We start from the raw sequence: 27219 nt of genomic DNA, 5'->3' as shown, positions 1-27219 counted from the left end.
AACTGTATTTCTTGGACAATTTTAAGAAGCGCACTCCTCTTTATGCCATCCTGTATACATTTTTCCAATTCAATACCCCAGATAAGCAATGCTTTGGCTGTCACAGCTGCAGCCACTACAGGTCTTTTTAAGGCTGCCCCTACTATAAGATTCCATTTTTTTGCTCCTCCGTCAACTCTCTTATCCATACCATATTTCAAAGCGTTAAAATCCTCAAGAGAAATAGCAGTCATTTTGGACAATCTAGCTATTGCTGTGTGTAATATTGGGGGTGCTTAACAAACCATACATAAAACAAAGTCTATTCATATTAAAGAACGTTTGTCTAGGTATTTCCACTCTTCTAACAAAATCACCTTTATAACTGTTCAGTGGGAAAGTGTGACCTTTTTTCTTAGGTGCCTGAAATAATGCTTCCTGCAAAGACGTACTTTATGAAACATCCTCAGTTCCCATCACTCTGTCAATAGCTTTTAACAGAATTTCCAATAAATCCACATTGAAATTAAATTCTTCTGAACAAACAGCTTCTGAATCACTTGCAAAGGGGTATTAACCCCATAGTGGATAACACAAACACCAAAAGACAATCTAATCAGGCGCTTCCTCAAGAAAACTATTAATAATTTATTAATAATATTTAATCCAAAAAGATGTATTATTAATAAATTGTATATATATCGAAAATATATAATCATACAAACATACATGCAAAAATATTACTTCTTAAAGTCAAAGATAAAACAAGGATTGAAATCTTCTATCAGAATAATACAATACTGTCGTAAACATAGAGAATTTACAGTTATTTATAAGGGCTAAATCATAACTGCAGGGTAAATATGTTCTAGCAAATGAATCCATTGATAAGTTTAGCTATAGTGTAAAATGTGAAGACAGAGAGTCTGATGTAAATGTATTTGATGGCTTTGCACATCCCAGTGTGAAAAGATAACCATGTCACCTGTAGCAGCTTCAAAGCGCTCTTGCTGTTAGTCTTGGACTCCTGAATAGACTTTGTGGGGCTGGTCACAGCTGGACATCCTTGCAGCCCAAGGCAGCATTTTGCAGGCTTATACAGGTATATAGAAATATGAGCTTCAAAGGAAAAATGCCTTCATAGTTCATATTTTGGGAAATCCGGGTTTCATTCCGTACTGAGGAGCAGAAATCACACCAGGGTTGTGAATGACAGGTACGGGTGGTATCCGTGAACAGCTAAAATTAAATATCTTTAGAAAAGGTATGTCACATTGTCAAAATTCCATCATGTTTGGTATTTAAATGTGTGGGAAGTTATGACCGGTTTATTGAAGTGAAAGTTATGTCTCTGGGACATATCTGAGAAAAGGTAAGACAGGTCAAAACTTCAGAATAGTTTTGAACAAGCCTTAGGTGACACCCAAAGGGACATTTCCGCCCCAACATTAGCATTCACACTGCTTGTGAATGCCGTCCCATTTGAGTTTGCTTAAAAACCTGTGTTTTGAAGGGACAAGTTGTCAGACTTTGGGAAATCAATTCACATTGATAAGCTGTCCATCTTCCAAGCCAATTTCCCTTGGCCAGAATATATCACTTATCTGTAAGGTATGCTCTGAATTTAATTCATTTTATTTTAAACTGTTTTGTTTGTTATGTCAATCTATTAATTGTTATTCATTATTGTTTATATCTGTATGCCCTGTACTTTTGAATATTAAATCTATAATTTAATATGTTGCGTCCTTGATACTCTAACAAATCCATTAGCCTGTTAAGAAGAGAGCTCGACCAAGTTAACCCTTGGAATGCCAGTGTGTGATTTGTTGATACATTTTATTAACAAGCTGTGTGTGCTTCCATTTACATTTGTGTAACAGTCTGAAGGTGTGAAGACTTAACCCTTTGTTTGCTGGTGTGGTTCTTGCTAGTCTGTGGATAGATAGAAGCCTTGTGTGCCAGTGTGGGACAGTATATTGGGGTCCTATTGCCCGTATTCAATAGGTGGTGGCAAACCTGAAGTGTGTGATGTGTGAGCGCTGTTTGGGGGTGATTCCGTAGGTCTATAACCTGTGTGATAGGTAGAGAGAGACTGCGGGCTGGAATTGTGTGACCTCATGTAGCAAACACCCCAAAATCATGGCAGCTGGGAGCGTGTTCGTGACAAATACAATATATTATTCATAATCAATAGATTTTGAAGTTGATACATTATCCCCAGATTGTAATATTAACAAGCTTCGAGTTTCTGGCAAGTTTGAAAAGTAAAATTTGCCTATAGCAACCAATCAGATTCTAGTTATCATTTATTTAGTACATTCTACAAATTGATACCTAGAATCTGATTGGTTGCTATAGGCAACATCATCACTTTTCAAACCCACCGAAATATACCCCCTGGTATTATCATTATAGTGATTTCATTCTTTCTTTTTTAACTTATGTAAATCAGATCATTGGATATATTGTTATAGAATTGTACGTTTATATGATTCATTCAATATACTGTATGTTTTAATAGTTATTTTTGTTTTGATATCCTCAAACCATCCTATAGTAAATGTTTGGAGCACTGAAACTAAAAATCTACCCCAAAATCTCCTTTCTTTAATGTATTCAGCAATGAATGGTTCAATCCGCCCAGGTCTTGTGATCAGGAGAAAATGCTTGTATTCCCCTACACACGCTTCAACACAGTCAATGCAATCTTGACACACTAATCCACTTGCCTACATAAACTTGTACAATTCTGCCACATATGTTCAGAATGGCACAAAACAGAATCTGTGAGGGCGGCCTGTAGCTTTGCAGCTTCATAAATTACCCTTACTGAATATAATTCAATAGATGAATACACAATTGTGTCAATAAACCATAAATTTATCACTTGTTACTTTTACACTTACAATTTTTACTTATTAACAAATTATTGTTTTAGGTTGTTTTTTTTGCTTATTACACTTCTAGTATTTGTTCTACTTTGTTATGATGTTCTTAAAGATGCAGTTTCATTCTCACTGAAGCCTGTTGATTTGGACTTTCTAAATGGAGATAACAGGATATCTCTCTGCTCCTTGCTTATAGCTTTCAGATATTCAAGCCACATATAAGCAGACTACAGGAAAAGCTTGTTTATGATCAAGTTACACAAAGACCAATCACGTCAGAGTTCTTCCTGCTGTCAGCATATACCCATGTTATCTCTTTCTGTTATCACATCGATGTTTTGGAAAGTAGAATAACTAAAAAATACCCCTGCCTGACAAAAACCAGGAGCTGCGGGTGTTTAATGTTTGAAGAGTGCAAATTTGTACTAAAGTCAAGAGGGGGCAGTTAATATCACCATTGCTACCTGTGCTCCATCATTTTTAGTAAGTAGTGTAAATTATTGTACAGAAAGGTGACCAAGAAAAACAAAAGAACATGCCTACTCCCCTCCTATCCAAATCAATGCATTGCATAGTTCAAGCAATGAGTGCTTGGACCCATGATCCTAGTGGTGGCATTTGTTACCTCTGGTTCTGATAAACCCATAGGATAAGATGAGCAAAACAAAATAGGATGTTTACTAGTCAGTAGAGGTCAATAAGTCACCTGAGCAAAGTATTTAAATCTTCCTCCATTTTACGTACACTGATAAAGGGCTCTCCAAGGTGGTGATTGAAGTCAGCGTGATGTGTCTCCGGAACAGTCCATAGAGAGACACGTGGCCTTGATGCTCTGAATGAAATATCTGCTCATTTTCCCTCGCGTCCCATAGCGATGTGCAGAAAAATGAGTGGAGATTTCTTACCTCAAGACAAATTCAAAGAAAAAAGGTTATAGTTGTCAGGGCAACAAAGGCATTTCATTTATGTGTACATTACAACGAGGGCTGCTCATTTAGGTGTACATTACTGCAGACACACTACAATCCAGAATATCGTTTGTCATAGAGGGACAATATGCCCTTGATAGCTTTATTTTCCTTCAGGTTTAAAGTGTGGTTAACCTCCTGCTCTGTAGACTAGAGCAAGTTGAAATTTTGCAGTACGTAACAATGAGCACTGAGCATGCAGACCAGACACAGCCTGTCAGCTCATTGTAACCCACTAATGGAGTAATCCAGACCAGTCTCCGGCATTGCAGAATCCTTGACTGTCCAGCTTAGCTAGATGGATTATTATTCAGTAAGCAGCATCACACGTCTTTATCATTCATTACAGTTGTTTAAATGTGAGCAAATGAATAGGAGCTTTACTCCCAAATATGTTGTAGACAAAACATTTATCACGATCAGTAACTGCAAATCAGTACATATATCAAAGACAAATCACTGACAAGACCATTCACCATTCAATGTTTAATTTCTAAATTGTTATTGTTGCATTATCTAATATAGGAAAAGATATCATTACATTGTGCGTATATATTATATAAAAAATACACAAGTGACAAATATAAGTAACATCCTTTAAAATATGTAATATTTATACTGTAGTTATGTAATGTCAGCAAAAGTAAATAGACCTGGATGTGAGGAACATCTCATACAAGGAAGTTCTTTGAACTTATGCAAAATGAAATAAGTTTCAGTTTGCAACCAGAGCTAGCAGTTTCTGGGTTTCGTACTGTGCTTTTAACAGGACCCATTTTGTGCCTCAATGTTAGTCGGAAGAGCACATTTCTATGTACAATGTAGTAAGGTTTCTCACTCAATGCTGATGGTGGTTCTAATGTGGAATTTGCATGTTTGAAGAGTGCTGTATTGTTTTTTCCTGCCCAGAAAACTAGGTGCAGATAAGTTTCCCCAGAGCAGACAACAGGAGCTCAGCTTGATGTGCAGACCACCCAGGTGCACAGATGCAAAAAGTGTTTTGAATTGATTGAATTTCACAGTGATCTGGGCACTGACAGGGGCAGATTGGACCTCAGCCAGCCAACTTCCCTTCATGTGACCTCCTATGCACAATGCAAGGAGGTCACAGTGTCACATGGAAACCAATCAGGGAAGGAGGAGGAGAGAGTGCAGCGCAGGCGCCAGCAGCTGTGTGGGCAGTGTGACTGGTAAGTAAGGGGCATGATGTGAGATTTGATGAACTTTAGGGAGATCTTATGCCATATGGAAAGATTGTTAGGCATGTGGAAAGGTCTGATGGCATATAAGGTGCATGTGGGCTAGTCTCATGTGGCACGTGGGGAGGTCTGATGGCATATAAGGGGCATGTTGGTTGATTTTGTGGCATGGGATGCTGATGGGCATGTAGGAGCATGTGGTGAGATCTGATGCCATGTATGGAGGTCTGATGGGCAATTAAGGGGCTTGTTATGAGATTTGATGATATTGGGAATCTGCTGAAATGTGGGGAGCTTTGATGGCTTGTTGGGAAATTTGATGGACATGTAAAGGGCAGGTGGGGAGGTCTAATGGCATATAAGAAACATGTCGGGAAATGTGGGGAGGTCTGATGGGCATGCAAGGGACATTGAGTTAACTTTGATGGCATGTGGGTAGTACTGATGGGTATGTAAAGGACTGAGGGGCATGTTGGCCATTTATGACTTTTTTTTATCCCCACTTCAACAGTTCCCTCCACAGCGATTATCTATGCAGTAGCAACATGAGCTATTGTGAAGAGAACTCTCCTCCACTAGATACAGCAGCAAGGTACGAGCTATACAGTGCTGATTTGGTGATTATTGTTAACATTTTACCAATGTTGGATATTTTCTTTTTCACTTATTGCAAATGATGTTATATTTTCAATTTATGTACGGTATGTATATGTGTGTGTGTGTGTGTGTGTGTTTATACTGTGTATATGTATATATACACACATATAAAAGGTAAAGTTGGCTCTGTGCAGTATTTATAGATATTTTTGGGTTCTTAGTGCTTATCTGGTTGGCCACTGCTGAAATAGTGCATGCCTGAGAATATTGATTCTGCCCACAAAATGGATATCTCCACTGTTTGGGGCTGTCACCATGAGTACAACTTGGCACAAAACATTTGGCTACCATCAAAAGTAACTCAAGAATCACATTTACAATGCCCCAGATTACAGAATGAGAAACTTAAATTTATATATCTGCAACATCACCTTAGAATAGTATTACTAAAAAACAGATACAGAGGTGTCAGCACTGCAGGTTCCTGAGAACAGTCTAGACAACGAAGGTGGGAGAAAGGGCAGAATTTATTAAAAGCATGAGTCAGCCACTCTGGAAATCTTGCAACATTCTGACGAGGGAACAGATAGTATTCTCTTAAATAAATTTATATTGTATAAATCTGTGTCACTAATAAATTTGAACAATATATACACATGCTGTGGTGTTCTCAAGGTTGATCTTGGACTGCAGATATTGATGTTGAAGTGATCCTTTCAATTCTTCAATACAAATTTAGAGTCCTTAATTATAATTTATTCTCTGTATACAGAACAAAGTGCAACTATGTATCATTGCCACAGATTCCGGCGTTCCGCCTCTCTGCCTGGGAACATCCTTTGCCAGTGTCTCAGTTGAGCTTCAATCGCCCGCACCTATATAGACATAACATCTGATACATCAGCTTTTCCCCATGTATAGCTGAGGGTCCTTTCCACTAATTATGGAAATGTAATAAAAGGCCAGTAAATATTACATATAACACCAATAGGATAATTTGGTCAGATAGTCCCAATTCCTAGTAGATAAAGGGGAATGACCTTGTGGAAAGAGTGTGGTCCAATCTGTCATGTATACCAGTCCTGCTGAGATCACCATATGGTGAACACAGCCTTAATATACAGAAATGTGATTTACCTATACTTTACATGCTGTCAGTAGACAGATTTATCAATATAGATAGGTTTAAAAATAGAACACAAATCGTTCAAGGTCTGGCAAGTGCTTGAAAGTGTCGGCGCACTGACAACGTGTTTACCATAGAGACCAAACCCCACAGATGCAGTACCCGGGTCAGCCTTTTCAATGAATCGGCCTGCAATGCAAATTACTGTGCCACCATATTGTACTTTTAGGTTTTGTCCATACTGCTCCTTTACATAGTACCTATTCAATGTATGAAGGTGTTTTATTAAGACCATATCAATTAAACTTATGTATACACAATATCATAACGCTACCTACAGACAGTATTGCCCTACTCAGCCAAGCATTTACCATACAGTCAATAACTCATACACGTTAACCTCTACCAAACATTTTAAAGTTATTCTTCAACTTTAATGGTGACAAATAGTATTTGTCTTCTAGAACATATTCAAAAATTATAATTCACCTGTAAAACACCACTGGATTTTAAAAACATTACTTTAAGCAACTGACCAGATTATTGCAAGATATTCCTAATAGGATGAGTTCAGTTCAGAAACATGCAAGCTGGGCATACACAAGTTTTCATCCCCCAAAGGGGATATCTTGTTGACTTTGGGCCAACAACCGACACATTACCTTTTCTGATTACCTCTGCCCACTCCTGCCTCCAAGATGTCTTCCATGCGGCTCCCCACTTTCTGAATACATTACCATGCCCGATCAGACAGTCCTCTAGTCTCCAAGGCTTCACATATGCTCTAAATACACATCTTTTCAAAGTCTACCAGCCCTCATCCTAACCTATCCACTTCAGCACCTACTTCCCCAAAATGTGTCACCCTCTTTGTGTCTGCCCCTCCAGTTTGTAAGCTTTCACAAGCAGGGCACTCTTTACCTTGTGTTTTATGGCCTACACCATACTACTTACCTACACACCAATGACAGTCACCTTCTCTCCAGGTCCCTGAAGTCTCAGCCCTTATTATCTTTAGTTTGGTTCAATGTGCCCACATGCTGGTACTCGCCCTGTCTTGTCTCCATGCCTCCTCCGCCCCCCTCCTTGTATCATTACTGCAAATTCATTATTTAATCTGTCTTTGCTCTTCCCTAATATATACTTGTTACTGTATGTTCTGCTCACCCTTTGTGGCACCTTAGAAATAAGAAAGCAGACTTAGCAATGAATATATTTGGAGGCTTGAAGAGAGTTCCTCTTTAGTGACCTGTTATTCAGATTACTCATCTCTATAATGTCAAACTTTCACCTTATTCTGCAATGTAGAGATGGTTCTCTCCAGTCTGGGCACAATATCTTCTGCAGGATAATCTTCAGTAGGACCTTTTTGACTGTAATAAAGATGCAGGATGTGTACAGGGAGGTTATATATGCCCGGTCTCAGTGCATAAAATGTAAACAAAACAGTTTTATACTGTCACAGTCTTGCGACAAAATTCCTTTTCAGCCATACCCTGCTGGGCACCCTACATTCATCTGCATAGAAATGGCATCTAGGCATCAGGACATCAGATATCACAGTTCTGACTGATGTGGCATGGGGCCCTGTCTCAAGATAAGAATTACAAGAAAAAACACAACACACCTAGGATCCTCTGCGCTGGATATGTGGGGATGATCTTCTGTGTAACTGAATTTCTGATCCCTCCGGCTCCGGAAATGTAACGATAGAGCATCAAACTGACCTGGAGTCCCACAGTCTGGGTCCATATAGAAACATTTGGTTAGAGGTTGATATAGACACAAAAAAATACGATCAAGGAAAAAATAAAAACAGACTTGAAGTCATGAAGATAAGGGACATCAGGCTATTTTATGTGTCAAAATTCTACATATTCATGTCTCAATTGGTTTTTACTTGCATTTAAATATGCCTTACAACAACGAGCATGAATAGTGCAGCATATGGGCAGCACGGTGGCAAAGTGGTTAGCACTTCTGCCTCACAGCGCTAGGGTCATAAGTTCAATTCCCTACCATGGCTTTATCTGTGTGGAGTTTGTATGTTCTCCCTGTGTTTGCGTGGGTTTCCTCCGGGTGCTCCCGTTTCCTCCCACACTCCAAAAACATACTGGTAGGTTAATTGGAATTGCAACAGGATGAAGGGGATATTTGTGTAGCTGATGAGGGCGCTAATGAGGATAATGTTGTTTATGTAAGTCCTGCACCAGTGGAAGCAGTTCTTGCATATGATAAGAAGAAGACCATTGTCATGCCTGGGCATAAGACCAAAAAGCAACCTCTTATGTGTGGAATTATTTTTACCTAAATCCTGACAACAGTTGTCTAGCCATTTGAAGTGTTTGTAAAGACACAAGCTGTTGGGAAAATCGGAAACTTTAAAAAAATTAAAAAATAAAATAAAAAAAATAACAACATGCAGTCCAGCATCAGCTAGGTCCCTTTTCTCAGCTAGATCCCGACACCTGCAATCACAACACCGTCCTCATCAATATCCTCAATAACGATCAGAGTTAGTCTTGCATCCAAGTTACTAAGTCTAGATGACTCCTCCACTATCCTGGGTTCCTCAGAAGAATTCTTGAGCGTTAGTCCCGCTGCTGCTGCTGGGGTGGATCTTCATCCCAGAAGCAGACCACTAGTAGTTTACAACAATTGACTGTTAAACAATCCTTTGCAAGAGGAAGCAAATATGAAAGATGTCACCCAGTCACAAAGCGGATCACAGATGTCATGGCGACTATGCTAGTATTAGATCTGCAGCTGGTTTTAGACTATTACTTGAGGTCTTGTGTCCCTGTTACCAAATTCCATCACGACACTATGTTACTAGAAAAGCTATTCCTCACCTCTAACACTAGGCCAGCACAGTGGCCTATAGGTTAGCACTTCTGTCTCACAGCACTGGGGTCATGAGTTCGATTCCCGACCATAGCCTTATCTGTGTGGAGTTTGTATGTTCTCCCTGTGTTTGCGTAGGTTTCCTCCCACACTCCAAAAACATACTAGTAGGTTAATTGGCTGCTATAAAATTGATCCTAGTTTCTGTCTGTCTGTCTGTGTGTGTATGTTAGGAAATTTAGGCTATAAGCTCCAATGCGGAATCAGTGGCGCTATATAAATAAATGGTGATGATGATGATAATCATCATCAGTTATTTATATAGCGCCACTAATTCCGCAGCGCTGTACAGAGAACTCACTCACATCAGTCCCTGCCCCATTGGAGCTTACAGTCTAAATTCCCTAATATAGACACACACTCAGAGAGGGAAACAGACAGACACAGACTAGGGTCAATTTTGATAGCAGCAAATTAACCTACTAGTATTTTTTTTTTGGAGTGTGGGAGGAAACTGGAGTGCACAACGCATCCCACTACAAAAAATGACCAGCACCTGATAAATGCCACTGATCAAGCTGTTTTTCCAGGGCAAAAACAGCTAAAAAAAATAGCTAAAATGCAGAAATGGGCACAAAAAAGATGGCTAAAATATGTTTGTGGAGCATCTCAACATCTTTCCTATATTTTAAAATTACCTTTTCTGTCTCTTTTGTGGAAATGCATTTAACAAATCACAGTCCCATTTAAAAAACAAGATGAATATACTGTATTATAAAATCGTTTATCTTTGCCAGAAAAAAAGGTTTCCTTTTAAGGAGAACAGACATTAACAAGTTACTCCATAACAAAAAACATAATCTATGAGCTAACTTTATAGAATCTCAGCATAAATATCTGACCTATCCCACTCACCATCACAACATTCTTTCCAGAAACTGAGGTCGACACTCTGAATATCTTCACACTTCTTCATACCCTGGGGGAAAGAGGCTAAGCGAAAAACATCCTCCTGGACATGTTGAATGTTGTCCCCGTTATCACAGAGTATTCTAGCTAGTGACGTCTGCTTTATCTGGGTGAGCTGTGCTGGAGTGAAGACACCGGAGTTACTATACCAGAATCTGCAGGAAATACATTGAGGTGTTGAAATCTGCAAAATGCTGAACATGAAACACTTTAATGAATGCAAGGATAATAAAAACTTTCATAAATGTGTTCATTATAGCTTGTAAAAAACACTCCATCTATACACGCTATAGTTTGTACAGAATATAACTTTACAGAACTATTTAACAGCGGATTCACAACATGTAATCTAAAAGTCATCCATAACTTAGTCAATAAGTTAATAGTTACCAGTGATAACTTCTGCCAAAAGATGAGTTCTAAGCTACTTAATACTAAAGCCTATTCATTTATACTTAAAGAGCATGTGTTAAACATACTTACCAACTTTCTGTTGGTGAAATCCGGGAGCCTGCAGAGGAGGTGGGCGTAACGGGGGGCGGGGCTCCAAGTGGCGTCATTTTGGACCTGCCCCCATGACGTGATGACGCAAAATGCGTCATTTGACAGCGGGGGGCGGGGCCAAACGCCGCGATTCACCGGGAATCGCGGCGTTTGGGACTTAATTCTGCCCACTTCACTAGGAAGTGGGCAGAATTATCCAGATGCGGGGGATTGCCACACTCGCCCGGGAGCCCGGGAGACTCTCGCAAAATGCGGGAGTCTCCCGGATATTTCGGGAGAGTTGGCAAGTCTGGTGTTAAATGTGTACCAACACACCAATTTTAGCAACCTCTGCAGCCATCGAAACAATCAGCGCAGTCCACAGCTCTTGGCTTTTGTGCTGTCGCTTGGCAACTAGAAACATGTAAACTCACAGCACAGAAAACAAAGTTAAATTGAATTCTATATTCAGCAATGAAAAACATAAATAACACTGTTCTCCAGGTTACTGAACTGATTTATCTTGGAGGCTGCATCTGTACTTAACACTGGCATGCAGCAGATTTAATTATATATAGATCTGTAAGATGAATACATCAAAACAATAATAGTTTTCTTAGAAAGTTACTCAGCGCACTATAGAAATTTGTCAGAGTCTTTAAATTCCAACCAATAAAATTATTTACAATAAAAAGTTGTAGCAATGAAAATGAGGATAAAGCGGACATGTCACCTACACAGATGCAGCTGCCATTATTATGTGGTCTAACCGAATAGTTATTAGACTGAAGCCCATCGATGAACTAGGAACATCGCTGAGGTGTTCGGTAAAGCTAAGTTGGTGCATTTTTGCCCCTTCACTTAAAATATATATTACACTAATGATGTCCCATATATTTTAAGCTTGCGAACAGGGCCCTCTTACCTCTCTGTATGTAGATATTACCCAGTATTGTTTTATTACTGTGCGTTCCTAATTGTAAAGCGCTATGGAATCTGCTGGCACTATATAAATAAATGTTGATGAGGATGTTGATGATACATACACTCTCAGTTAACATAAAGACATGTACCATATATTACTTGGAATGTTTTGGTGTTCTGTCAATCTATTCCTAAAATATACTAAAAACTTTATTCTTTCAAAATGACCACTGTCCACATACTGTCTTGACAGTCTCTTGGAGCAACTATTTACTTTTATCATTTGTGGGGCTTTCTGGCCAACAAGTTTCCAGATTGAAGATCCCATACCTGTATTTCAAAGGGATATAGTATTGAAGAGCAATATTTGTTTTTTTTAAACCAACTTATTTACTAAGATGTTAAAAATGCTAACCTCACAGAACTGGCTAACACAGGCATACAATGATGGCCCAATGATCAGATGGATCTAAAGAGCATTCTCAGGATAAACAGAAATGGTTTACTGAAGTCACTGTCACATATTGTACACTTTTACCTGTCTCCATCCCGGAGTCTTTTGAACTGAGTAACTAGAAGACACATTAGAGTGGGTCCCAGCCGAGTCCCAGGCACAAGGTCTTCCACAATAAGTGCTGGGAAAAGATCCACGTTTGTAGCTGTTCCATACAGGCTAGAAGAGGGTAGTTAAAATATTATAGTGATGAACAAGTTGGGCTTGAACATTCTTTACTTTATGTTTATGCTGAAATATTTACAGGCAATGTCAAGTGAACTTGTGTCTGTTTAATGAAGCCCAAGATGATCAAACCCAATATTATGACACATAAGTTTGTGGTGCAAATAGTGGCAGACTACTACTACTCTACAGTTATGTTCTTTACTTTTTTTGTTTCAGCTGAACCACTATTTTTTTAATATTCACACTAACCAACTTTAGATTTAAACAGTCATCACATAGCAGCCCCTAAACCAGTAATAGGCAACCTGATACACTTCAACGGCCGATTGGGCGGCCCTCTAGTAGTCAAAAGGGACACACATTACGCTCAATCTCCAAAATGCATTTAAATCAAAGAAAGAGACACATATCTTTAATAACATATCAGCAGGCATTATAAATATATGTTAGAAGCTATAACAAATTTGAAAATAAAGCAGGAAGGAGACTGGGGTGGCACGTGAAGGCTCGGAGCCACCTGATGCCCATCACTGCCCTAAACCCAGTGTATTAATATAAACCATAAACCACATACTTTCATAGTACAAACAAGTTTGAATGGCAAAGGTCTAGACCCCAGGCTGTAAGAGCATCATACTCTCCTATTATAAATCAACACTGAATGCAAAACTCCAGTTCTCGTTCTGAAAAGAACATCATAGTAGAAATCTCCTTACCTGCGAAGCTTCTGCCTTACATCCCGGTTTTTGATCTCATATTTTAGGTCTTCAAAGTCCTTAGCTGAAGTGAGATTGCAGAAGACACGGTAGTCATTGTAAGGTGGGATACCATGGTCTCGACCGCGCTGGATATTAATTGCAGCAAGGTCTAAAGCCACTGAATGCACAGCGGAGAAAAGCTTCTCTGTAAGTTCCAGGTTAAGCAGCTCTGTGGGGTCCCTCATCTTTCCAGGAACCCCAAAGAGTCCACGCAGTACAGGATCTATCCCTCCCTCCTGTAGTAGCCTGTATGGACTGAAAAAGATTTTGTGCAGTGGGAGGGGCCCTTGCTGGATGGGTTGAAAGCTTTCATTTAGTCTATGGAGAATGGGGTTAATCAATGTGTGCCCAAATCGGAAAGCAGCAGTGGCAAATGCATTAAAAATAGCACTATTGATATTGGGGTCATAGCCTCTGTATTCCCCCAACATGCTCATTCCAGTTTCTCCAAAGATTTTAGGAAGCCAGTGGCCGTATGTAATGTGCTGCATTTGAGCACCCACTAATTTCCTAGCTTCATGGTAGACCTTGTCCCCATTCCAGTGAGGATTAAGCTTTAATAGATGCTCTGAGATACGATTATGTTCCCGGAACCACAATGTGTGCATGGACGTAAGGCCAAGCTGCTCATTAGCACGGTGATCTCCTGCCAGAAAGCAAGGAATTGAGCTTTCTTGTTCATCTCTCATACATTCTGTAGGTGGTCCATTGGCAGGAGGCATCAGGTTCTTTCCCGAACTAAACACCATTCGGCCAACCTTCAGCATCCCCTTCTGGTTATGAAGATCTCTGAGCTCTTGGGATTCCTGCTCAGTACTTCCATAGACATTAGAGGCATCCAGGTAGGAGGTAATCAAGTTTACCTGCTCTCGATAATAGGCAGAGTCCAGAAGAAGGGAAGTCACTCCACTCCCACAAACTGGACTTGATCGTGCAAAGAACATACAGCGCCCATTGCTCACACGAGGATCATTCTCAGGTATACTGATGGGAAAGCAGGGAGGGTCATTAGTACACACCTGGCTGCAAGGCACAGCATCTGAGAATCGGGACATACTGAGGGCTGGTATAGTTTGATCCAGATCATGGTCCAGAAACTGTCCCCATTGCATGAGCATGTGTGTGTACTGGGAATCTGCAGTAATAGTTTCTGTGCCAATCATGGTTGTGGACACCAGACGGGGAAGAGGTAAAGGAAGGACCCCAGACTCTGAGGCACCAAGTCCACGGGGAAGATTGAATCCATTCTGGTACTTGGGTTTAAGCAGACGTTGGAAGGCAGTGAGTGATGCCCCCCATGTTGGGTGTTGCAGGTTGTTACAGGTGCCATCGTGGGTGCGGTACCGTTGGTGGAAACAGATATCGGAGCAGTTAGGGACCTGTCTTTGAGCAGTGCAGCCAGACACATTGGCGATCATGCTGATGTAGTGAGGGGAGACCAGCTCACTATAGTGGTAGCCTGCATAGATAAAATTGAAATCACTAATCAATTCAAAACCACTAAATAAGAACTCAATTTAAAAGGTCTAAGGGGAAAAAAAAGATTTTGTACTTACCATTAAATGTCTCTCTAATATACAGGCTGGGGGACACAGGACAAGTGAGTACAAGCCCTGCTTTCATTATGTTTGACACAAGTGAGAAATAAAACTAAAACCTGTCCTCCTGCAGGCCATGCACAGTAGTATCTTTCTTCCATGGATATTGAAGACGCTTACACACACACATCCCATCTGAGTCTCACGTCAGCTGTTCCTTCAATTTGCTCTTAGCACCAGCACTTCCAATTTGTGCTGCTTCTATTTGGCTTATCAGCTACTGCAAGTTTGTTAATAAAAGTTGAAAGCGATGGTAATGGTGGTGGTGTATAAACTATAAGAAGCCAGTGAATCTCCTACCTGGGTTTCTTCTCATCAAGGCCCAATTCATGGAGGAGAATACAGCCAGCGTACACATAGCTGTTCCTGGTTGATCAGCCCCCAGGGGTTCTCTTTAGTTTTGGTGCAGAAAATGACTTTTCTGGCTTTGTTCCATGGTCTCCACCAATGCACCTATTCCACTTTGAAACAGAAAGTCCTCATGAAGTTGATGAAATGGCTCTGGTTCAAAATAGGACAAAACTTAACAGTCCTTAATTTGGCACCACAAGGAGGTTTGATTAACCCACCTTCTAATTTAGGAATGGGGAATTGCCACCACATGGGGCCACATTCAGTGGTGCAATGAAAAGGAGATTGAAAAACACCTTTATGGAGGTAGAGAGGTTAAATTAATGATGTTAGCGGCCTGCTGGCTGCAAGTATGAAGACCCAGAAGTGCCATTCACCTGCTGCTCAGAAGCAGGACAGGTTTTGTGAGAATGATGGTTCTGGGCAAATTCTGCTCAGGGTATTATGTCAACTCAATCATCCTTGTTCACTGAAATGTACAATCTTAAGAATTTCTCGAGATCTTGAATCATTTCTTGGTCAGTTAGATTGTGGAAGATAGGGTGATAAGTTGATATTAATATTTATTTTCTTTTAAAATGTCCTCATGAATTTAGATACAAACTGGTTTCCATGTTCTGATGCATTCTCCTGGGGCAGTCGTGTAATCAATATAATTTTTTAACTAAGAGAGAAGTCAGCGTGGTAGCTGAGAGTGGACCCTTGAAAGAAACTAAATGGGCTGCTTTAAAGAAAAGGTTTGTAACTATCCAGTTGGTGTAAAAGCCTTTCCATGAGGGTAAAGCAGTGATCAAGTTTATTAATGGATGGGTTTAAGGTCGTTTTGAGATTGTCAGTGGGAATAAAGGATTGAGAGCTCTCTACTGAAGTAATTTATGCACAAATTGAACAAGCCGAGGCAAATTCCTTCACATCCTGGAACCAAGACCACAATTAGCTCTGGACAATTAACTTTTTGGACTTCTTAATACATGCATGACTTGGGAGGCATGAGCACAGCGTAAGAACTGGTGACGAAGGTCCAGAGGGATAAACAGTTTCCCATATGGAGGATTAGGGGTAGGGAAGGTGTGACAGGCAGAATGCAGTTGGTATCCAAAATAGGTTTACCTTCCAAAGAGGGTTCAAAATCAGAGTAGTCGAAGGACAGAGCTGAAACGTAAGCCTCCACTCTTCTACAGCCAATTTGATGGCAAGAAGCAGGTAAACATGTCCATGGGGGGAGTCTTAACAGATAGAAGATCTATATCAAAATCACATTAGTGGTGGGGAAGTTGTTTTGCTTTCTGAAAAAAAATCAGAAAAGAAGGAAGACTGGGAGGTTAAATATGGTCCATACTGGTGGAGAGAAGGCTAATAGCAATGAGGAACCACCTTTTGTAGACTATGATGATAGCAAGGCCCCAATACCTTCAAATTTGCTATTTCAGCATTGGAGAGTGTTGGCGAGGCTAGGGAAGACCTAACATGATTGGGTTAACAACCTTAGGAATATGATAAAAGGAAATAGTCTCCTTTAGCAAGACTCCTACATGTAAAGTCACCGGCGCAGATCAATATAATATATTGCTGTGAGAAATATTGTTACAATCAATAGCATTCAATGATATTGGACAATGCAGAGCCTAAGTTGGAAAAGCGAGCTTGAAGACCACATCCATGGATCAATGTCCAAAAGAGCTGCTCCCCATATGGTGTCCATTTGCAGAAGATTAGGAGTCAGCTGATCTTGTGATCTATGCCTGTATTTTTCTTTTATCTGGTATGTGCAAACGTTCTCATCAATAAAACCATTTTATCTTGGATAATGCACCAAGAAGGCGCCCCCGTTTGTTTGACATTTTAGGATTCTTACTGCAAAGCCTTCTATTGGCTCACCATTCCCACCAGAATACAATTTGCAGACCCTCACTAATAAAGCTTTAAGGCCTCCCCCTCCCACATCCCCAACTTTATTAAGAAATACTCCCCTTCTCACATAATTCATTCTGTCAATGACCTTCGCCTCTCCTCCTCACTTGTCAACACCTCATGGTATCTGTTTACATCCCTAATTCTAAGGAATGTTAACTCTCACAAGTTTGGCCATCTCTTAATCCTCTTTGCAATGTCTCCTTTGTTCTATTTGTGTCTTCTTATAGAGTTGCTTTCTCTATGGTCTCATGTATTGACTTTTACTGATTCTGTTGTTTCTCTTGTCCCCTACTTATCTGTATATTGTGTTGTTTGTTTTTTGTTCATTGAGCGACTCTGCGGATTCTGTAGCGCCATATTAATAAAATACTGAAGACAACTTTAAACTTAGACTTTGAGGAAGAGGTGGGGAGTCGTTTTTTAGAGTCTGATCTAGGACATCCCTTTCTGACAGGTGATTTAACAGTGAATTTATCACAGCTTGGAAAGACTGCCAAGAGACTTCTGCCCAGGCTGGTTCACCCATGCAGGAACTGGCATCAGCATTGCAACTAGCAGTTGGTAATGTGGGGTAGGAATGCACGCCAGAGGTGCAGAATAGCTCATTCTGTCCATAGAATAGCATAGCCTTCCAGTTTTCACAGGCAAAATAGGGAACAAGCCAGGAGGAGCTTTGTGCCAGGAAGATTCTTCTTTGGGACAAATATTATGCCAGAGTTTTTATTGTGTGCACTGCAGTCTTTTGTCGTGTCACCACAGTCTGCTCAAGACCTGTAACATATCCACTCAGAGGAGTGCCCAAACGAGCAGCAACATTCATGTTCCCAAAGAGCTGTAGCAGCAACCACAAGAGCCTCAGAAGAAAGAGACAAACAGTGAGTCAGCAGCAGGAGTGTGCGAAGGACCCCTTTGTGTTTGTGGAAGGGAGAGCAGTAGAGGAGAGCTGGCGTTACTTAGGCACATTCAAGTATGGAGGTAATCCAGTTGGACCTTTGCCTGAACAAGGATTTAAGCCTGTCCCTCCCTCTTGTCTATGAGTTAAGAAAATGTGAAAAAATATTGACAAGCCAATTGGACTGGGCTTGTCCACCAAAGTATAAACAGAGTTCCCAGTGTCATGTCTGTGGGTTTGGCCTGCAGGATTAGGAAGGGATTGTAATATTTTCCTTAGAATCCAACCTCTTTGGAGGCAGAGTTTATATCCATTGTCCTGTGTTCCCTAATGTAACACTTGATAAATGTAGAACTGTAGTATTAATTTGAAATTTAATTAATGGTGCCACTACTGTGAGCCAACCTAAAAATCACATTAGTCTCCTAAAATATGTCAGACTTTGCTTCTCTGCATGCAGGTGAAAAAAAACCCTCAAAATAGCACATGTGAGGAAAATATACAGAGCAGACAATTTCAAGCTCACATTGACCATACAAAAAAGCAACATCAAACCAACCAACAACTTATGTCGAAGTGGGAGCTCTCATTGGACACAAAAAAATAATTTAAAAGAGACACCTTACAAAAACTGCACCAGGTCCGTCAAATGCATTTATCTATTGTGCTCAACAGTGCTATGCTGATAAATGTGTTATGATTTAATTTGACACTTTGAAAATATCACCACTAAAGCAACCAGTCACTATCGCTTGTATCAGGATCACATACTTGTGCTGTTGAGATATTTGGGAACTCCTTGCTGTATACGCTGCTCTATTAATTCCAGTGTCCTTTCCAGGATTTCTGCTGCTCTTACACTCTCAACAGCCTGAGGATATCGGGGGTAACGGGAAAGGGCAAAGAGGTCACTTGATGATTTGGGGAGCCTGTGTAAAGACAAAGCCTGACTTTTGTATATATTTAGTAATACTGTCACATTCAGTCTTTGTTTTCAAAGCAGTGGACCCATTGCCCACCAAGCAGACACCCTTGTGTGGTTCTCCTACCAGCTGAACAAATGTCTGTGGGTTGCGTTGAAGCTGATGTTCACACTTTGGATAGCTTCTTGCAAGGACTTCTCCACATAGGCATCTCCAACTCGCATTAATTCTGACAGGAAACAGATGTATCTCTTATCAAACAATGTCTCAGAATCTATTGGTCAGGTGTGGTATAGGTGAAACCAACTTTTACAGAAGTTGTTTATGGGATTGCCAACAGTATTACCTTGTGGATGAATGTAAAGCTGTACTGAGACGGAGCTAACCCCAATGGAACTAGTGGCATGACACTCATATGGACCCTCATCCTGAAGTACGACCCTCAGGATCTGGAGTGTTCCCGATTCAAGAGTTATGAATCTTCCATCATTTGGCAATTCCTCTCCTAGTGAGAAACACTAGCAGCATTAGCGCAGTACTCAGCCTTTATCAATAACAGGTATTGACAGACCCGATAATATATGCAACATTTTTTATTTGTATGGAAAGAAAAGCATAATGTTATACTCCCATTCATTCAGTCAACTATTAACTGCACCATTTAAATGAAGCGAGCTGCAGAAATGTTATAGCTAAAATATAATCATCACGCACACACACTGGAGGCAGCCATTGTGTGGGTCCAACCTATATACATGGGAATGCTTCACGAAAATCCACTAGGAGTCAGTCGGCATGCATTTTGTGCCTTAGTGATGTCACTGGTTCCTAGAGAAATGACAGGGCATGAGAGGATGTGATCAGGCCACATCCCTTTCCTGCAACATATTAGTCCCCCTCCCCCCAACCTCCCACACATTTCTTTCAACCACCCTTCAGTTTTAGAACATATCTGCCTCCAGCCTTCCAACACAGCCTTCCCAGTTGCTACTGAATTGGCTGCATTCTCATGAAAGGGATTTCACTGTTTGTTTGACCTTTTTTCATGAGAACGCATATTTGGCCTAAAACCGGTTTGTCTAGTATATTCCGTTTCTATCTTCAGTTCAAAGAGCAGGGGCTATTGTGTTCTGTAAATACCTAGTATACGGAGTGCAGACTACCGTCTATCGCCTCAGTGCATTCTACATATTCATGTAATTGCATTTTCTAGAGAACAGGATGATGGACTCTAAATCTCATGAAAACAGTTTCAGCTCAAAAAATGGTTGCCTTCACTGTATATGTAGGCAATAGATCTCCTTTAAGTGCCGTCTTCTTAGGACATGATACTCTATCATGTGCTTTATAGCCTGCTGAGTTTTGGCAGTTGTTAAACGTTTGGCAGAAAGCCCATCCCTACAAAGCAGAGATCAGCTGAGATAGGGTCTGAGCCAAAGCAGCAGTTATAGAGTAATTAGAAGCATTACAATGGGATTGTCAAAAACAAGAATGCAGCTTCACATGTAGTTAATAAAGAGAAAGGGCATTATCTGGAGGATTAAGAGCACATCTACCATACCTGGGAAGTAACCTTGCTTTCTGGGAGTCTGACCACCTACTTGGCACCCATATATTAGCAACATTGAACATTACAAACAGGCTGTGAGAATTCACTGCACCCCATGCACAATTTTAGAAAAATGCAGCTCCTGTAATAATGAAAGTGTAATGGAATGCAAGCAATGGGTGTTCCCTCATCTTAACCAGTTATCTTATTTGTAATGAATAAATGCAATGTGCATATGACCTCTCTGTGTTTCTGAAAAATAAAGTGCAGTTATTTTGTGGGAGAATGTACTTCATCTGGCATGAGAAACAATCTCCAGACAGATGCAGGAGAAGAAAGACTTCTGCACATGCAGCATAGTGTCAATCTCTGAATCACCAAGACCCTTTCTCTTAAATTATCATGGTGAGATATACCCCTAGGTCCCAGGACCTGATAACTTGAAGGAGAAAATGTATTTCTTAGGAACCATTGTTTTGGGCACCAAAAAGAGTTCCATATAAAAGGCCCTTCCCCTTACATTACAGAACTAGACAGATGACTGCCAACTCCAGGAGCACATGGACTGTCATAGTAGGCTTTTTGGTGCTTGTAGTAGAGTGTGAACATGAATAATCTTGAAGGGATCTTCTAGAATAATGTCTGGTACTACCATGTGACCATGTTGACAACCGCAGGTTGGATACCAAGGGACAATATGCATTACTGAAGAGGAGCAGGCGAGTTAGCACTACCTAAGCCCCAGGACCCACCAGCTAGTCAGTTGGATTTGCCTATGTCAGAAGACTTTGAGCTTGTCCTCTTTGAAGCCCAGATGGACTTGTTTTTGGTTCTGAAGTTCCTGAAGAAACCATATAGCTTTATAGCTAGTCCAAGGACTGCTTACTGCCTGAGAGATGAAATTATCTCTGGAGTCAAAAATTGATTAGCTTAAACCTGTTCTGTGGGAAGAAGGAACTATTCCCTACTGTGGTGTCCTGGATTATCCAATGTTTAGAATTGACCTATGTCACTAAATAAATGTGTACACCAATACTGGTAATGAAATAATATAAACGACTATGACCAATGGCAAATAAAGTCTCTGGTATAACATAAGTTGTGCACAAATAGTTTCACAATAAGTAGTTGTTATTGAAGTAGGTGCAAGGGTGTGGAAGATTCCACTTTGTCCCCTGCACCACCCTCCAAGGTGGAAGAACATAACCAACCATCTGTGTACGCCATATTGTAGAATGAGAAACAAATATATTGCACTTTATTTGAGTCAAAGAGCATATTTATGGATGTACTTAAAGCCCCCTAACTCTCCACAACCTTCTCCCTGGATCTGAAACTCCCTGGACTCTGCCTCACCCCCTTAGCTCCCTGGAACTGATACTCCCTGGACTCTGCCTCAGCCCCCTGGAAATGTGACTCTGCCTCACCCTCTCAGCTCCCTGGAACTGTGTCTCTGCCTCTCCCCCTCAGCTTGGATCTCATCTTTGTCCTGCTCCCAAGCAACTCTAGGTTCTTCTTACTACTTTTCTCCACTGAACCGTCCTCCTCACCGTGACCCTGCTTCATCCCCTTGCCTGCACCGTAGAGTCGACTGGTACCTGGTCTATTTTACATGTAACTATCCTTATCTGTGATTATTTTTACCTGCTATTATTTTATCTGCCATTATTTTGTTTTCCTGATTTTATATTTACCTGTAACTACTTTCTACCTATTACTATCCTATTATTTTATATGCCACTATTTTGGATTCCTGATTTTATATTTACCTGTAACTACTTTTTACCTATTACTATCCTATTATTTTATATGCCATTATTTTGTTTTCCTGACTCCATATTTACCAGTAATTACTTTTTACCTGTTAATTTTATTACCTGTCTTCATTGTCCTTATTATCTCATTGCACTATTGCTCCATGCCTTCCACGCCCTAATCTCGTTATTGTCTTCCACCTTGTCATTGTCTTCCTGCCATTGTTCTTACCTGTTTTTACTGTCCCCATTTTCTCACTGTTCTGTTACTCTCCCTTCCTACTATGCCTCCCCGCTCTCACTCCATACCCATACTCTCCCTCTGCCACACCCCTCTAGTTCCTCCCCGCCCTCCCCGCGCGCTGCTCATCTTGCTAACCTTATCCCCATCTCCCCCCTCTCCTCTCCCCCTTTCTCCTGTGCCCTCTGGAATGCCAGATCCGTCCGCAACAAGATGACTGCTGTCCACGACCTCTTTCTATCCAGCTCCTTTAACCTTCTTGCCATTACTGAAACCTGGCTCTCCGACTCTGACACTGCCTCCCCCGCTGCCCTCTCCTATGGTGGCCTCTCCTTCACCCACTCCGCCAGGCCTGGTGCCCGCCCAGGTGGTGGAGTGGGCCTCCTCCTTTCCTCCACCTGTACTTTTCGTGTCATTCCCCCTGAACCCTCCCTCTCCTTCTCCTCCTTCGAAGCCCACTCCATCCGCCTCTTCTACCCCATCCACCTCCACGTCACTGTCATCTACCGCCCCCCTGGCCCCACCTCCCTCTTCCTTGACAACTTTGCTGCCTGGCTTCCTCACCACCTCTCCTCCGACCTCCCCTCAATCATTCTCGGTGACTTTAACTTCCCCATCGACAACCCCACCGACCCTGCTTCCAGCAAACTGCTCACCCTCTCTTCCTCCCTTGGTCTCACCCAATGGACCTCCTCCTCTACCCACTGCCTTGGTCACTCGCTTGATCTTGTCTTCTCCTACCTTTGTAATCTCTCTGACTTCTCCATCTCTCCCTTTCCTCTATCTGACCACCATCTCCTCTCCTTCTTCCTCTCCTCTTCTCCTGCTCCCCTCCCCCTGCCCAGACCTACTCTGTCCATACGCAACCTCGATGCTCTCGACCCTGTCTCTCTGTCCTCCTCTCTCGATACCCTCTTTTCTCCCCTTTCCTCCCAGGCCTGCCCCAACCAGGCGGTCTCCCTCTACAATCAAATCCTCACCTCCGCTCTGGATGCAGTCGCCCCTGCCCACTCCGTCCACCCCCGCTGCTCCAAACCCCAACCCTGGCACTCCAAATTTACCCACTTCCTCCAAAAATGCTCCCGTACCGCCGAACGTCACTGGAGAAAATCTCGCTCCCTGGCTGACTTCCTCCACTTTAAATTCATCCTTTCATCCTACAGCTCTGCCCTTTCTCTCGCCAAACAATCTTTCTTTAAATCCCTCATCTCTTCCCAGTCCTCTAACCCCCGCCGCCTCTTTGCCACCTTCAGCACTTTCCTGGCCCCCTCCCCTCCCCCCACCCTCTCCTCCCTGACTGCCTCCGACTTCGCCTCCTTTTTCTCCTCTAAAATTGAGGCCATCCGACTTGAAATCTCCTCCTCCACTCTCTCTTCTACCCCTCCCACTCTTCCGTTCTCCCCCCTAAACACCTTCCCCTCAACTCCTTCCGCCCCACCAGGGGCGAGGAAGTCCACTCTCTCATTTCTTCCTCCCCCCTACTACCTGTCCCCTGGATCCCATCCCCTCCCACCTACTTCGCTCCCTTTCCCCCACCACCTGCTCCCACCTCGCTCACCTCTTTAATCTCTCCCTCTCCTGCGGCATCTTCCCCTCCTCCTTCAAACATGCTCTCGTATCCCCCATTCTTAAGAAGCCTAATCTCGACCCCACTTCTCTCTCGAACTATCGCCCCATATCTCTTCTCCCCTTTGCCTCCAAAATTCTCGAGAGGCTCGTCTGCAGCCGTCTCACCTCCTACCTTTCTGAACATTCCCTCCTTGATCCTCTCCAGTCTGGTTTCCGCCCCCTTCACTCCACTGAAACTGCCCTGGCTAAAGTCACCAATGACCTCCTCTCTGCTTAAAGCCAGGGGCCACTTCTCCCTTCTCATCCTCCTTGACCTCTCTGCAGCCTTCGACACCGTTGACCACCCCCTCCTCCTCCACACCCTCCAGTCTCTCTGCCTCTCTGGCCCTGTCCTGTCCTGGTTCACCTCTTACCTCGCTGACCGATCCTTCTCTGTCACCACCACTGAGTCTCTCTCCCCCCCGTCCACCCTTCCAGTCGGGGTCCCCCAGGGCTCTGTTCTGGGCCCCTAACTCTTCTCTCTATACACCTCCTCCCTGGGTGAACTCATCAGCTCCTTCGGCTTCAACTACCACCTTTATGCTGACGACACTCAACTATACCTCTCCTCTCCTGATCTCTCTCCCTCCCTCCTCTCTAGGGTGTCCGCCTGCCTCTCTGCCATCTCCTCCTGGATGTCCTCTCGATTCCTCAAACTCAACCTCGCCAAAACCGAGCTGATAGTTTTTCCTCCCCCCCCATACCTCATCCCCTGTCGACCTCTCCATCACTGTCGACAACTCCTCTATCTCCTCTGTCCCCCAATTTCGCTGCCTTGGTGTCACCCTCGACTCCTCTCTCTCCTTTGGACCCCATATCCTCTCTCTTGCTAAATCCTGCCGCTTCCAGCTGCGTAACATCGCTCGCATCTGGCCCTTCCTCTCCCAAGATGCCACCAAATGCCTTATTTACTCTCTGATCATCTCCCGCTTGGACTACTGCAACCTCCTCCTTACTAGCCTCCCCCTCTCTCATCTCGCTCCCCTTCGATCTGTACTTAACGCAGCCGCTAGGCTTATCTTCCTTTCTCGCAGCTTCTCTTCTGTCTCCCCCCTCTACCAATCCCTCCACTGGCTCCCCTTCCCCTAAACAACTCTGTTCAAGCTCCTCACTCTTACATACAAGGCCCTCGCCAACGCCACTGCATCCTACATCTCCACACTCCTATCTATTCACGCTCCATCCCGTCCTCTCCGATCTGCCAATGACTGTCGCCTATCTTCCCCCCTCATCACCTCCTCCCACGCGCGTATTCCAAGACTTTGCCCGCGCTGCCCCCCTCCACTGGAACAAGCTCCCTCCCTCCATCAGGACTTCCCCTAACCTGTCCAGTTTCAAACGGGCTTTAAAAACCCACCTTTTTCTTAAAGCCTTCCAGTCTCCCACTTAACTACCTACCTTATCCTCTGCCTCTCCCCCTTTTTTCCCTTTCCCTGCCTCCGTCCCTCTACTCTCCCTCTCTCCCCTGCGTTTCTCCGTCTGTCCACCCCTCCCCTTAGATTGTACGCTCCTCTGAGCAGGGCCATCTCTCCTCCTGTTTCCACCACTTCTAACTCTGCTCTCCAGCTACTTTGCCCTCCTCCTCGACGGCCCTCCTCCCCCCTCTGGGGGTCTCCCTGTCTTCCGCGCCCTCCTTTTGGGCCCCGTCATTTGCGGATACTCCCCCCGCCCTCACTAGCTGTGCATTGAGCTTACTGAGTTACTGTGCTTTATGTTTACTGTACTGTGCTGTCTCACCTTGTATTGTAATTCGTTTTTGTCCCTGTACGGCGCCACAGACACCTTGTGACGCCCTATAAATAAAAATTAATAATAATAATAAATTAATAATGTATATAGGTGTAGTAAAGAGGTGTAGAAGAGTGCAGCATCTTTGAGTATTTGAGACGAGAAACAGAAGGATAAAATGCAGTCTGTGCAAGGACTGCCAGAGAGATGCAGGATTAATAAAGAAAATTAACTTTCAAAATTGCTTGAAGTAATGACAATTTGGTTAGCAAATGGCTGGTTTGTAAAGGGTCACAATAAACCAGATGGAGATTACAATGTGCACTACCTGCTTTTGTCCAAGTTATAACTGGAACAGGACGTCCACTGGCCGAACAGGGAAACTGTGCATCCTGACCTTCAGTCATGGTCTGGTCAATGGGAACCACTGTAAACTTTTGCCCTTCTAAATACAAAAATCAAAAAAAGAGAGTACAAAAGGAGAATTTCTGGGAGTTTTGTACCACAGCTGGCTGTCACAGGGTGAGCAGACCATATTTAACTTATACAATCTAATGAATCTATTTTCAAGCTAAAACTGAAAGTCTAAACGCCGGCTGCATGAATTCTAGGCAGTGGCGGATCCAGGTTGGGGCGATCGGGGCGATCGCTTCCCCCTAGCAGGGGCTTGCTGCCGACAGCTGCACACTGTGCAGGTCTGTTCGGTAGTGACAGCATGCTGCCCGGCTGCTCTGATTGTGTTTTAAACACAATCAGAGCAGCGGGACAGCACACTGCCACTGCCGAGCGGACCTGCACATGGTGTGTAGCCGCCAGCAGCAGTAGAAATCAGAAAGGGGGCGGGGCCTAAATTTGCCCCCGCTAAAATCGCCCCGAGTATATCAATAGTCTAGATCCGCCTCTGATTCTAGGCAGCCATTTTGTGGGCTGAACCAATATTTAGGAGAAAGCAGCCTATAAATTCACTAGTGACGTGCTTAAGGCACAAAGAGAATTGATAGGCCATTTTATCATATTGTTCCGACCCACAAAATGGCTGACTCCAATGTGTGCAGGTGGCAGGTACAATATAAAGAAATTCTATCTGCTGGCAATTCATTCATAAGCTAGCCAGCAACAACCCATTAGTATTTCAAAGGATATTTGAGGAAAGATTGCTTTAGCTGCACTTAAACTTCACAAAAAAACCAAACAAAAATAAAGTTTGCAGGCAGTAAGAAAGCGCATAAACCCAGTGGCGC

General features: G+C 42.5%; 1 protein-coding gene across 1 annotated transcript in view; it reads right to left on the bottom strand.

The window, feature by feature from the left end:
* Nucleotides 1-5599: 5599 nt before the first annotated feature.
* The window catches only part of LOC142094480 (peroxidasin homolog), a 62516-nt gene continuing 40896 nt past the window's right edge, over nt 5600-27219 (bottom strand). The window contains exons 11-20 of the mRNA XM_075176680.1: nt 26307-26423; nt 19445-19603; nt 19225-19327; nt 18947-19104; nt 13379-14879; nt 12519-12653; nt 10520-10728; nt 8388-8502; nt 8052-8133; nt 5600-6509 (exon numbers count right to left, since the gene is read on the bottom strand). Of these exons, the coding sequence (XP_075032781.1) occupies nt 6426-6509; nt 8052-8133; nt 8388-8502; nt 10520-10728; nt 12519-12653; nt 13379-14879; nt 18947-19104; nt 19225-19327; nt 19445-19603; nt 26307-26423 (2663 nt within the window). The 3' untranslated portion in view covers nt 5600-6425. The remainder of the gene's footprint in view (nt 6510-8051; nt 8134-8387; nt 8503-10519; nt 10729-12518; nt 12654-13378; nt 14880-18946; nt 19105-19224; nt 19328-19444; nt 19604-26306; nt 26424-27219) is intronic.

Source organism: Mixophyes fleayi, chromosome 6 (assembly GCF_038048845.1).
Source record: "Mixophyes fleayi isolate aMixFle1 chromosome 6, aMixFle1.hap1, whole genome shotgun sequence".
In the NCBI taxonomy this organism is placed as follows: Eukaryota; Metazoa; Chordata; class Amphibia; order Anura; family Limnodynastidae; genus Mixophyes; species Mixophyes fleayi.
The sequence above is the reverse complement of the archived record's forward strand: the minus strand, read 5'-3'. Positions and strand labels throughout refer to the sequence as shown.